Source organism: Salvelinus fontinalis, chromosome 22 (assembly GCF_029448725.1).
Source record: "Salvelinus fontinalis isolate EN_2023a chromosome 22, ASM2944872v1, whole genome shotgun sequence".
In the NCBI taxonomy this organism is placed as follows: domain Eukaryota; kingdom Metazoa; phylum Chordata; class Actinopteri; order Salmoniformes; family Salmonidae; genus Salvelinus; species Salvelinus fontinalis.
Genome location: NC_074686.1, coordinates 29250557 through 29263356, shown reverse-complemented (window position 1 = coordinate 29263356; position 12800 = coordinate 29250557). Strand labels below are relative to the sequence as shown.

General features: G+C 41.7%; 1 protein-coding gene across 3 annotated transcripts; it reads left to right on the top strand.

The window, feature by feature from the left end:
- The first annotated feature begins 202 nt into the window (after nucleotides 1-202).
- si:ch211-13c6.2 (uncharacterized protein LOC100000125 homolog) lies at nucleotides 203-12702 on the top strand. 3 transcript variants are annotated; one of them, XM_055877090.1, is made up of 13 exons: nucleotides 203-549; nucleotides 673-741; nucleotides 3254-3278; nucleotides 8023-8109; nucleotides 8281-8426; nucleotides 8569-8688; nucleotides 9004-9049; nucleotides 9224-10451; nucleotides 10577-10622; nucleotides 11149-11226; nucleotides 11383-11496; nucleotides 11666-11906; nucleotides 12040-12702. In XM_055877090.1, exons 1-13 carry the CDS (start codon nucleotides 490-492, stop codon nucleotides 12288-12290), a joined length of 2511 nt encoding a protein of 836 aa, XP_055733065.1. In that variant the 5' UTR covers nucleotides 203-489; the 3' UTR covers nucleotides 12291-12702. The 3 variants fall into 3 exon arrangements, with proteins under 3 accessions (XP_055733065.1, XP_055733068.1, XP_055733066.1); XM_055877091.1 differs by lacking the exons at nucleotides 203-549; nucleotides 3254-3278 and having other exon boundaries at nucleotides 687-741; XM_055877093.1 differs by lacking the exons at nucleotides 203-549; nucleotides 3254-3278; nucleotides 8023-8109.
- Nucleotides 12703-12800: the final 98 nt, after the last annotated feature.

Genomic DNA, 12800 nt, shown 5'->3' with positions numbered 1-12800 from the left:
ACTTGTTGTCATGTTTGTCTGCATCAATCCAGAATTATTTATTCTGGGGTGATTATTACCTGTAGTTTTAAAATGTGCATGTGTACTTACAGTGACACATAACCTCTAAAAATACACTACTGTCAATGTCACATTGTAAAGCTATATGAGCACCAGTCCAGCAGGTGGCGCTATAGCATTTAGATCAGCAACATGGGGAATTATGTTGGTCAACCAGATTAAACAGGAAGTGGGTTTCTAAAAGCCAGCAAGCCATTTTTCGCTTTTATTTGATCGAAGAATAATGCTAGTTTGCAAAAACGGTCTTGTTTATACTGTGTGAAATACGGTTGTCTTTTAACCTTGCCAAATTAGCATTAGCTGGTTAGTCACCCATCAGCTAACGTTCGTTTACTAACAACAGAGTGGTTTATCCATTAGCTACAGGGTATCTTTAGCTCGGTTCAGCTAGCTAGGTAAGTGGCTACATTTCAAATTTCCGGGGCAACAATGGAAGGTTTAGAAACGACATACGATGATTCTAATGTCGAGGACTACATTGATTGTGATGTAAGTAACGTTGAATGTAGCCTAGGCACAATAAACTAAATTATGTTTGTAATAAGCTAACGACGTTACTAGGCTAGCCCCCCCCCCCCACCACCACATCATAAAGAACCTTCTATTTTTCAGATCTGCACCAGATCCATAAGGGGTGAAACCCTGTATAAAATCCACCGGACTACAGTACTACACATGAGGGTAAGAAGCAAAGTTGCAGTCAAATATTTTAACTACTTAAGTCACAACGATCTGTTACCATCTTCTAGCTACTAGAGTAATAAGGTCAAGACAAATCATGAGTAAAATTCCTGTTCACAAAATCAATCACAACGGTAAGTTTAAAAATAGTTATCAATTTCAAGCAGGAGGATGTGCTGAATGGGGCAATTCCATGGTGATGGAATTACAGACTTGTGATTATTTATTTTTTCACTTTAAAAATGTATGCCAACACAACCATTGAGTTCAAAGTTTAACAAACCATACAACTCTATGCATACTGACTACTTGAACAATTTACACAGTAAAACAAAATACTGGATTATTTTTTTTGACGGGTTACGGTAAAATCTCCCTCAGTTATATTCTCTTATCCACACAGTTCTTCCTGTAAATGTGTTTTTGTCAAATTTTCTGTGGAAATTGTTAAGTAGTCCTTGTGCATCCATAGAGTTCAAAGTTTAACAAACCATAGAAATAAAGGTATTTGTTTGGTATACAATTGAAAAATAAGTCTCAGCATGATAACTTTACCATGGAATTACACAGTCCTCTGTTATTAACCTCTTCTTTCCAGAATGAAGGTACTGTGTTTTGTGTTCTTCAAGAGCTTCCAGAAAGCAGCTATTGTTCACTTGTGTTCTCGTATGGTATTTTTCCTCTTTCCAGATGGCTTCATACTGCTTGCACAAATAACCAGCAAGGCTTAAATAAAGTTAATCTTTGCTTCACCTTTGGTGTACCACCACCTTCTGGTGCACCTAATTTATGGTACAGTATTTTCCATAAAACTCTTGTTTTAGTGAATATTCTTGATGAAAATGGCACCACGCAAACAAGAATGAACGAACAAATCACCAGGAAGCATCTAAAACCTCTTGATGTGTAACAAATATGTGCACACTGGAACTGTTTCAGTGTAATTCTGCTATCTCTTGATTCCTCTTGCTCCCAGTAACAACCTTAAGATGGGAGTGTGCCAACAATATACTTTTTCATGTTGCGTCATGGTTGAACAGAAACCACGAGAGGCAAAATGGTGGTCATATTCTTCTTGGAAAGGTGTTGACTTTGGAACTTACCGATTTCCATTTTTACTCTGTGCCGTATTCATGACGCTTGGAGATGTCCCCTGTCTAGGTGCTGTAAAATACTGATGGATATCGCTGGGTTTGAATCGGCATGACAACTTGTGGGAATATTGGACTGTAGAGAGAGTTGGAAGAAGGGAAAATGGTCTAATATTATAATATGTCATTTGGCAGAAGGGAAAATGGTCTAATATTATAATATGTCATTTGGCAGAAGGAAAAATGGTCTAATGTTATATGTCATTTGGCAGACGCAAGCAACCTAGTCATGCTTGCATACATTTTTTACGTATGGGTGGTCCCAGGAACCGAACCCTCTATCCTGGCATTGCAAGCGCCAGGCTCTACCAATTGAGCTACAGAGGACTATGTCTAGGCTTGTCTTTAAAGGATCAAATGAATCCCTTTACTTTTCCCATGCAAAGTTGAGACTACTTTTGTCGTCATGCTAGGTTTGGTTCTTCAATCCCCATGTTTCATTCTAATGGAACAACTTGACTTTCCGCTTCAGCTTCACTGCTGCTCCAAAGACTGATCTTTTTGCCCTCAAAAGCAGATCATCTCGAGAAGGGACACCTATGTCTTGTCTTCCTGCTTGGGTCTCTTCGTGATTAATATCGAAAACAAAAATGTCCTTTATAACTGATTATATAAGAAGTACCGTTCGCTCCTGTTAAGTGAGACAAGTGAACTCTGTACAACGCTATTCACTAGTCTCAATTGGAATATTGTTCATTCTTTTTTTATATACACCAGATCTGCACGCTCTGGTTTAGTATACAAATTCATGATTCGCTCTTAACTTACCTACAGGACTTTGTCACCACAGTATCATGGATCTTATTCACCTCTGAAGCATGCTGAGTGTCTTCCACTGGAATTTTTCTGACGCTAGAAATTATAGTAACCACATTCCTCCTTCAGTCGTTGTATGCCTCTTGGGGATATTTCATAGTTTTCAAACCACAATTTCGCATTACAATGAGCTAGTGATCATAAGAGGATGGACAGAGCAAACGGACAAATTCCAATAATGTACTCAATATTTTTAAGCTTTCAAATCAAATGAAGACACCCAGTTGCTAAGTTTGTGTCAAACCCAAACAACGGAAGTATAGGTACTAAATTAAGAGGGGCAGGTAAGGTCCAGGTCAGAGTCAAGATTGGGATGTATAGTATCACTCCCAAATGGCCCATCAGTGCACCTCGAGCTTTAGGTGTGGCTTCCTATTATATGTGTATGGTGTGCATGTGATTCCGTCCCGGGTCCTAACCCCATCTTTATCTGTAGTTCTGATAGCAAGGTTTCTGGTTACACCAACCAGTTACCTGCTGATCCATTGCTGATTGACTTAACTGAACCTGTTTTTCTCGGTTGCGTCTCCCTTCATTCCTGACAGAAAGAGGACCACCTGGTTTCTACTGGTAAGTAATTTCATCTTCCCTTCACTCACTGATTGTCGATGATGAGCTTGGACCTCTGTAAGTGTCTTGTTGCTGCCCCTTCCTTCTGGCAGAGGTTAAGGAAGTTCAAAGTTTCAAACAGGCTCACTACGCTATGTGCCAATAGCGTTAGTGCACGTTGCAGAGAGGTTGTATGGAAGGGTTGGTACATAGTCATTTTTGTTGAGTAAAATTCAATTAAACTGAGACTGCGATATGAAGCTGCCACGATGAGCACCATGCAGCACCTCAGATCAGATGTGTGATGCAAGACCATGTGCTCAGAGTATCTGCTCATATAAATGGAACAATAAGTGTAACATTAATGTCCACCAGTTTATTTATTATCCTATAAACTACTACTAGTTTGATGGCTGCAGCCATCAATTGTCCCATTAACAATCACACATATTAGCAAACTTTCTTTTCAAACTTCACATTTCTCTTGTATAAGCTACTTATCGTAATGAACGATGTCAGCAAAATGCTTGCGATGATCGATGTCAAACATTTTCGGGTTTATCGTCCCAGCTCTAGGGTAGGGATGTTCCAAGAATCCTGGATATCACTAACCATGCTTTTGGTTGTTGGGGAAATCAGTCCTATTTTGCTGTTTGCTTTGCATTATTGACGCTACCTTCAGAGAGAGAGAGAGCAGTACCATAGCTTCACATGGTAGCAGTTTCTGTGAACATACAGTACCAGTGAAAAGTTTGGACACACCTACTCTTTGCAGGTTTTATTTTTATTTTTACATGATCAAATAATAGCGAAGACATCAACTATGAAATCATGGAGTAACCAAAAAAGTGTTAACCAAATAGCCTTGATGGCCTTTGCACACACTCAACCTGCTTCATGAGGTAGTCAACTGGTATGCATTTCAATTTTTTTCAATTTATTTTACCTTTATTTAACTAGGCAAGTCAGTGAAGAACAAATTCTTATTTTTCAATGACAGCCTAGGAACAGTGAGTTAACTGCCTTGTTCAGGGGCAGAACAACAGATTTTGTACCATGTCAGCTCGTGGATTCGATCTTGCAACCTTTCGGTTACTAGTCCAACGCTCTAACCACTAGGCCCAAAAATTAACAGGTGTGCCTTGGTAATTTGTGGAATTTCTTTCCTGTTTCAATGCATTTGAGACAATCAGTTGTGTTGTGACAAGGTAGGTTTGGTAAGTAAGAAACACATCTCAACATCAACTGTGCAGAGGAGACTGCGTGAATCAGGCCTTCATGGTCGAATTGCTGCAAAGGAACCAATACTAAAGGACAGCAATAAGAAGAAGAGACTTGCTTGGGCCAAGAAACACAAGCAATGGACATTAGACCGGTGGAAATCTGTTTTTTGGTTCCAACCGCTGTGTCTTTGTGAGACGCAGAGTAGGTGAACGGATGATCTCTGCATGTGTGATTCCCACTGTGAAGCATGGAGATGGTGTGGGGGTGCTTTGCTGGTGACACTGTCTGTGATTGATTTCAAATTCAAGGCACACTAAACCAACATGGCTACCACAGCATTCTGAAGTGATACGCCATCCCATGTGGTTTGCGCTTAGTGGGACTATCATTTGTTTTTCAACAGGACAATGACCCAACACACCTCCAGGCTGTGTAAGGGCTATTTGACCAAGAAGGAGAGTGATGGAGTGCTGCATCAGATGATCTGACCTCCACAATCACAAGACCTCAACCCAACTGAGATGGTTTGGGATGAGTCGGACTGCAGAGTGAAGGAAAAGCAGCCTACAGTGCTCAGCATATGTGGGAACTCCTTCAAGATTGTTGGAAAAGCATTCCAGGTGAAGCTGGTTGAGAGAATGCCAAGAGTGTGCAAAGCTGTCATCAAAGGATGGCTACCTTGAAGAATCTCAAATAACATTTATTTAGATTTGTTTAAATGCTTTGGTTACTACATGATTCCAAATGTTATTTCATAGTTTTGATGTCTTCACTATTTTCTACAATGTAGAAAATAGTGAAAAAACCCTTGAATGAGTAGGTGTGTCAACTTTTGACTAGTACTGTATATCTGCACCTGATTATGTACAAAATGTGCTTCCCATTTCGTGTGATGTCCACTCATTGATATGAGAGAAACAGAACTTTATTGTTGGTTACTGCAAAAAAATAGCTGTTTTTGTCAAACCAATCTAGCTGGCTCTTGCTGAAATAAGAATGGAATAAGTCCATGCTCACCGGTGGATTTCAACAGGTCATTAAACCATAGTATGTCTGCAGTCTACCACCTGAAACCATTAAGACTAAAGTAAATGTGTCTGTATGTGGAATAAAATTTCACACCAATTAATTGGATCCAAATCTGTGAACTGGGATTTGAGTCTAAGTAAGTATGTGGTTCTCCTGTTCTCTATGTACTGGAAGATGCTAGCTGAACAGAGGAAAATAAACATCCAAAGGACATTGTTCTCTATGCTTTTAAGAGGAGGACCTGGCAATGGAATTGGAAAGCCCCTCAATCACTTTTTTTAAAGGCCTCTCTATATAGGGAACACCTAAGTGCGAATGCAGTGAAGGCTTTGGCCCACAACTGGCCTGCCAGCAATCACACAGCCCTTAACCAGTCATGTGATTTAGCAAAGTCCCTTGCTTAGTGCAAGTGGCTAATCGAGTTCTATGCGTTATCCCATTCTCCCACCCCGAGCACCGAGGACTGAAAACATCCACACTTTGGGTGATATGTTTCCGCACTGAGGACTGAAAACATCCACACTTTGGGTGATATGTTTCCGCACTGAGGACTGAAAACATCCACACTTTGGGTGATATGTTTCCGCACTGAGGACTGAAAACATCCACACTTTGGGTGATATGTTTCCGCACTGAGGACTGAAAACATCCACACTTTGGGTGATATGTTTCCGCACTGAGGACTGAAAACATCCACACTTTGGGTGATATGTTTCCGCACTGAGGACTGAAAACATCCACACTTTGGGTGATATGTTTCCGCACTGAGGACTGAAAACATCCACACTTTGGGTGATATGTTTCCGCACTGAGGACTGAAAACATCCACACTTTGGGTGATATGTTTCCGCACTGAGGACTGAAAACATCCACACTTTGGGTGATATGTTTCCGCACTGAGGACTGAAAACATCCACACTTTGGGTGATATGTTTCCGCACTGAGGACTGAAAACATCCACACTTTGGGTGATATGTTTCCGCACTGAGGACTGAAAACATCCACACTTTGGGTGATATGTTTCCGCACTGAGGACTGAAAACATCCACACTTTGGGTGATATGTTTCCGCACTGAGGACTGAAAACATCCACACTTTGGGTGATATGTTTCCGCACTGAGGACTGAAAACATCCACACTTTGGGTGATATGTTTCCGCACTGAGGACTGAAAACATCCACACTTTGGGTGATATGTTTCCGAGTGAAAAGCACCTTTTCTGAGGCCGCAGTCATGTGGTCCCACAGCCTTCACACACTTGCTAAAGAAAAACGGGACTCTTTGCATTGTGCTCACTCTTGTAGCTATCGGTATGCACACTTGAATGTTACCTTACCTTACAACTGTTTCGGCTGGCCTTTGGCGCAGAAGTATTTTCCTTTTATTTGTGAACAATGTTAAAAAGCTTAAACTGTATATATCGTATGAACTTGAGTTAACAGCAAGGGGGCCGTACACATGAATGGTCACCGCTATGGTGATTTGCATCGCTATTCCTCGACTGCCTTCTATTTTCCTGCAATCGAATGTCCTAATGGACACTTCAAGAGTTCTACATTGCACAGACCGTAAGACGCAAGACTTAACAGTGGATCTGTTGAGCTGTGTCTGCTATTCTCACAGGTCAGTGTGCAAAAAATAAAATTGGCTGAGATATTAGACAAACATTGCGTAATCCTGTCCCTGGTAAACATGCTTCAATCTCTTTGAAGAGACTCAATTCTATTAGGCTTGCAGTTCATTCCCCTTGGACACACAGCTACTTCAGGTTTTGCTGCAGTTGTCAGAAATGGGATTTCTGCGCTGTGGGGTCATTGCAATTTCTATGGCTAATTTTGGTGAAGGAACGCCGCAAGAAACACTTGAAAACGCCAGTCTCTTGGTGGTGACTCGCAGTCTGAGGGGAATGTCTGAAGGACTCGAACCATTTCCTTTCAGCAGACCAATCCATCTCGGTATGTATCCGTAACGTATATCACGCATGGATAATGATGGCCAGGTTATCCATGAATTTTAACCATTTGTGAAAACAAGCACTTGAATGCAGTTGGTTGAACTGGAGAGAGAGCAGTTCATACACACAGATGAAGGACCTGGAAGGATTCTGTATAAAGGAATGGTCTAAGATCCCTCCCAATGTGTTTTACAACTCATTAAACATTTTAGAAAAACTATTGAAAACAGGAATATCGATTTTGACCCCTACTTTTGAAAGAAAATGATTGTATTATTTCAAGTAATCTTTATCTGAGCAATTGTATTAGCATAATATAATTTCCCTTTTTGTTGCATACAATATAGATCAGTATATTTATTTGAGTCATTTTTGCTAGGGTTTATCAAGGGTGTCAATAATTCCGGACCCCACTGTATGTATGTGAATTATTGACTTTTCCGGTGCTAAGATTTAAGTTTTTACAGCTGTAGTCTGTTCAAGCACTATTTGTCATCTAAAGACCATATCATTGATTGTGGCATTGATCTCTAACTTCTGATGTTGTGGGTCTCACAGGACGGGCTACCAGGGATCATGAGTTACCAAATTTCACGGATATCAAACAATACCTCAAATACCTGAAACTTGATGAGCCAATCATCGGTAACTACTGTATTTTAAAACCATGTCTAATTCAACACAAAATTATAACTTCCAAGTTGGTGCCCAAAGAGCATATACTTGTAGAAGTGAACTGGGTCAAAAGTGGTTAAGAGAGAGTTGTCGGTTTAAAGTGTCCCTTTCTGACCTGTGCGTCTCATTTCTTCATGTCAGGTTTGAGTCTTCTGGAGGAGGTGATGCCAGTCTCCTATGACCGTCAGCCTGGCCCCAGATACATCTGCAGATTATGCGATCTGGAGGCATCCTTACCCAACATGGTCAATCATTTAATTGGTCGCAGACATCGACAGAATTACCTGGTAAGGAGGTGATTTACTGGCATTACCTGGATATGCGTCTCATGCATGATCCCCTTTCTTGCTGGACGTTTTATTAAAGCTAAGCAAGGATCATGATGGTCAGGATCTTAAATATAGTGATGCTTGATGTACTTTTTTCTAGGATTTGAAAAGGAAAGACTTGGCGACATGGGACAGTACCAATGTCCTGGATCAATCAGGGAAGGCTTTACGAGCCATGGCGGAGATTGTGGAAAGACAGAATGGTCAAGGAAGTCCAAAGGTAAGTCATGATGACTATAGGATTCCCCTTGGTAAGGTACCTGCTTATTGACAAGAGTTTGTATTTATATTTTAGTCATTTTGCAGACGATCTTATCCAGAGCGACTTACAGGAGCAATTAGTGTTAAGTGAAAATCAACAGATTGTTTTTACTTAGTCAGCTCGGGGATTTGAACCAGCAACCTTTTGGTTACTGGCCAACGATCTTAACGACTAGGCTACCTGCCACTGTAGGTCTACATACCAGTCTACATACAAGTGTTATTTGTGTTCTATTTGAAATCTTCTAATCCTAATCTTTGGTTTTTATTTTAGGTCTTAAAGAAAAAACGAAAGGTGGACAAATCGAACATTTCTAGCGGTAAGATCTTTTCAGATTTTTTTTTGACACGTCTATTAGTTAAATCAGAAATAAATACAAAAAAAATCTAAACTAAACATTTGCCAGCCATGAGTCATTGAACTAATAGTGTTTATTCTCAACTTGTCCAATATCAAACAGAAAACGTTGACAATGTTATTTTCCCTTTTTCAGTTCCCCCGAAAGAAAGAGAGGCCAAGAATCAGCCAAAACCAACACTTTCTCATCCATCAGACATGAGGCGGGAAGGAAACCTGCATCCAGGGAGGATGGATTTCCCGGACGGGGAGTACCACCACAGAGGAGGCCGTCCTGAAGATGATCTATATAGACCTCCATTCCATGAAGACGATCCTTACTTATTGTCCGGGGCAGGGCGAGAGGTCTACCTGAGGGGAGGAGACCCCAGTCTGCGTAGTTTTGAGGAAGACGAGCTTCGTAGAGCAGGCTATCATGAAGATGACCTTCGTAGACGGGAGTTTATGGAGGATGATCTTCGTAGAAGGGATCACTACCTTGAAGAACAAATCCATGGTCAGGATTATTTGGAGGACATGCGTAGACAAGAGTTCTTGGAGGGTGTTAGAAGGCCAGGCCACCAAGAGGAAATCGCTCATCGCCAAGCATACCATGAAGAACCTCCACGCAGGAGTGTCTACCCGGCGAATGATCCTCTCAAACAGTTCTATTCTGATGAGGTTCTCCGTAGAACATTTCATGCTGCTGAAGCTTCTAAGGACCGGGCCTTTCGAGAAGATGAATCACCACATGGGAGGAGCTATCCTCATGTTCCGGCCTATCCGCAGGAATTTCCTCCTGAACGTGCCTATCCTGACAAAGCTCCTCTCTGCTTTGAACACGCCCATGGAAGGGCAGCCCACGGACCATCTGTTCATGAAGACCCTTACTCCGAGGATCCCCGTAGAAGCGGATACCTTGAGGAGGCGCAACGCAGGGCGTACCCTGAGGAACAACATGGGCCAGCCTATCCAGAAGGCAACCCTCGTATGCGATCTCTCGATAGGGATCCAAATGGCCGTGGCTACCCCAAGGGGCCAGAAGGGCAAGGAGCTGCTGACGAAGACTTGAGGTTCCCAAATCAAATGGAGAAACCAATGGAGACAGGGGGTCAAGGCAGCAGGGACCATTTGTTTGACCTTGTCAAGGCCATTCGTCAAGAGTGGAGGGGTCCGCAGCATCCAGAGACAGAGCGAGGGATGGGACCACCAGGCAAGAGGGGGACTTCTCAGAGGCCAGCAGAGGGCGGCAGAGTGAGAACAGATATCCCCGAACCTTTCCGGCGCTTCCTGGAAGGAGCCACAGATGACCACAAGAGCCCCGGGAAACGGAAGAGAAAGAGCAGGTTCTCCGATGCCTCAGAACAGGATCGGGGCGTGTTGAAGTTAGTGTACTTATTCACACTTACATATCACCACGTGTTAAACTTCTCCATCATTACATCCTGAGGTAAAAGATGTTTTGGTTACTATTACGCTAATGATTCGTACAAAATCTTTTTCCCTCCAGGCAAGCTGATGACAATAGAAGGTCAGAACCTTTTGCCAAGCCACAGGTATATAGACAATGTTTTTAATTAAACCTTTATTTAACTAGGCAAGTCAGTTAAGAACAAATTCTTCTTTACAAGGACGGCCTACACCGGCAAAACCCGGACGACACTGGGCCAATTGTGCGCCGTCCTATGGGACTCCCAATCACGGCCAGTTGTGATACAGCCTGGAATCTAACCAGGGTGTTGGTAGGGACGCTTCAAGCACCGATGCAGTGCCATAGACCGCTGCGCCACTCGGGAGCCCTCTTCTAAGCGCAACTGACATTTTTAAATGTTTTACATTTCAGTAATTCAGCAGACACTCCTATCCAGAGTGACCTACAGGAGCAATGGGGTTAAGTGCCTTGCTCAAGGGCACGTTGACAGATTTTGCCTAGTCGGCTCGGGATTTGAACCAGCAACCTTTGTTACTGGCCCAACGCTCTTAACCACTAGGCTACCTGCCGCAACTGACAATTGCTAAAGTTTGTTAATGGTCTATGTAATGTCTTACTGTGATATTGAGTACCTTATTCTAATTGTTTAGGGTGCTTATCAAGGAGTAGCAGGATCCAGACCGATGGTAGAGGAAACTCCAGGCACTGGGAATGTTTTGGATGTACTGGTAAGATCCTAATAAGAGGAGTAACACCAATCAAAATACCATACCTTTTGCACAAAGACAACTGTCATAGCCATAGCCTTTAGTTGACGACTTTTGGGACGAGAAACTTTCTTATTTAACTGACCATGTTCTTTAATGTACTTGCTTTCCCTCTAGAATAACATACAGGTTGAGAATGTGGACGAGGCCAACTTCCTGAAGGACAAGCTGTGTAACCTTCTGAAAGAGTTCCAAGACAAAAAATATGAGAAGACAGCGGTAATGCCTGCGGTAGGTATTCATTGTGTTGCGCAGCATGTTGCGCCGTTGCTTTACGGATGTCAGTTGACGATGAATGGATATAGGCTGACGTGAGAATGCAAACATTTCCTCTTCTCTGAAACTTTAAAAAAAGTTGGTTTATGTAAGTAAGATGGTCCTTCCCTCATTTCAACTGTAGTACGAAAGCCTACATCCAACAGTAATTTCCAAAGAATATAATCACATGAGCAAGGATCACCTGGAATATCCCAGAGATGGCTATGAAGGAAACTACAGAGAAGTGCAAGAGGAAAGACATTACGAAGGCCATCCTCCCAGACACTCAAAGGAACGCTCACAGGAGCGCTACAAACCAGAGAGCCTACAGGACCCTTACAGAGACACAGACATGAGAATGGAGAGGAGAGCTCAATATGAAGGTAAATTATGTGTGCATGTTTCTCGCAACAAAATTGCAGAAGTTCATTACAGTCATTTTGTTTATCTGTTTGTGGGACTTTATTATTATTTTTTTTTTTAAATAATTCCACATCTACATCATCCTTCTTTCAGAGGTCTTTGGGCATGTTGAGATGTACCCACAATCTCATGCTCGTCCAGAGGAGCTAATGGCATACCCCCACGAGAGGTGTCAGGGGCCGATGTACCCTCATGATTACCCACCTCCAGGGGATCTTCACAATCCATTCAATCCTACACCCCCAATACACTGGGAGCGGGGGTACAGGATGGGTGTCCCTCAGTCCACCAGCCTAGACAAAATCACCTCCACTCTCCTGGAGCTTGTGGCAAGGAAAAAGTGATTTTACAGTAGAACCACCATGTGCAAAAATATTTGTATTGATTTGAGCTTAAATGTATTTCTGTTGGAATTTTGCTTTTGAAATGTTTCTACACTTTTATTTACTTTAATTGTTCATCTTGATGGCTAGTTTTAAGGGTTAAAGGTTTTGTAGCAATTATTTGACATTAGTAATAAAAAAATTGCTTTGAATGGTGTAGACATGTTGTTGAAAACAAATTAATTTCTTTTGAATAACTTCTATTCACTTAACACTGCATTGTAACTGACAATAAAACATTTGTGACCACAAATGAGTACTGATTCAAACAAGATGGTTAAAGAAATATTACACTAAACAAAAATATAAACGCAACATGTAAAGTGTTGGTCCCATGTTTTATGAGCTGAAATAAAATATCCTAGAAATGTTCCATACGCACCAAAAGGTTCTCATTTTGTGCACAAATAATTTTGCATCCCTGTTAGTGAGCATTTCTCCTTTTCCAAGATAATCTATCCACCTGACAGG

Excerpts from the sequence above, each read along its gene's own strand:
- si:ch211-13c6.2 (XM_055877090.1), top strand. The coding sequence starts at position 490 with ATGGAAGGTTTAGAAACGACATACGATGATTCTAATGTCGAGGACTAC. Across the intron at positions 742-3,253 it reads CTACAGTACTACACATGAGG|AAAGAGGACCACCTGGTTTC; the intron begins GTAAGAAGCAAA and ends CATTCCTGACAG. Across the intron at positions 3,279-8,022 it reads GGACCACCTGGTTTCTACTG|GACGGGCTACCAGGGATCAT; the intron begins GTAAGTAATTTC and ends TGGGTCTCACAG.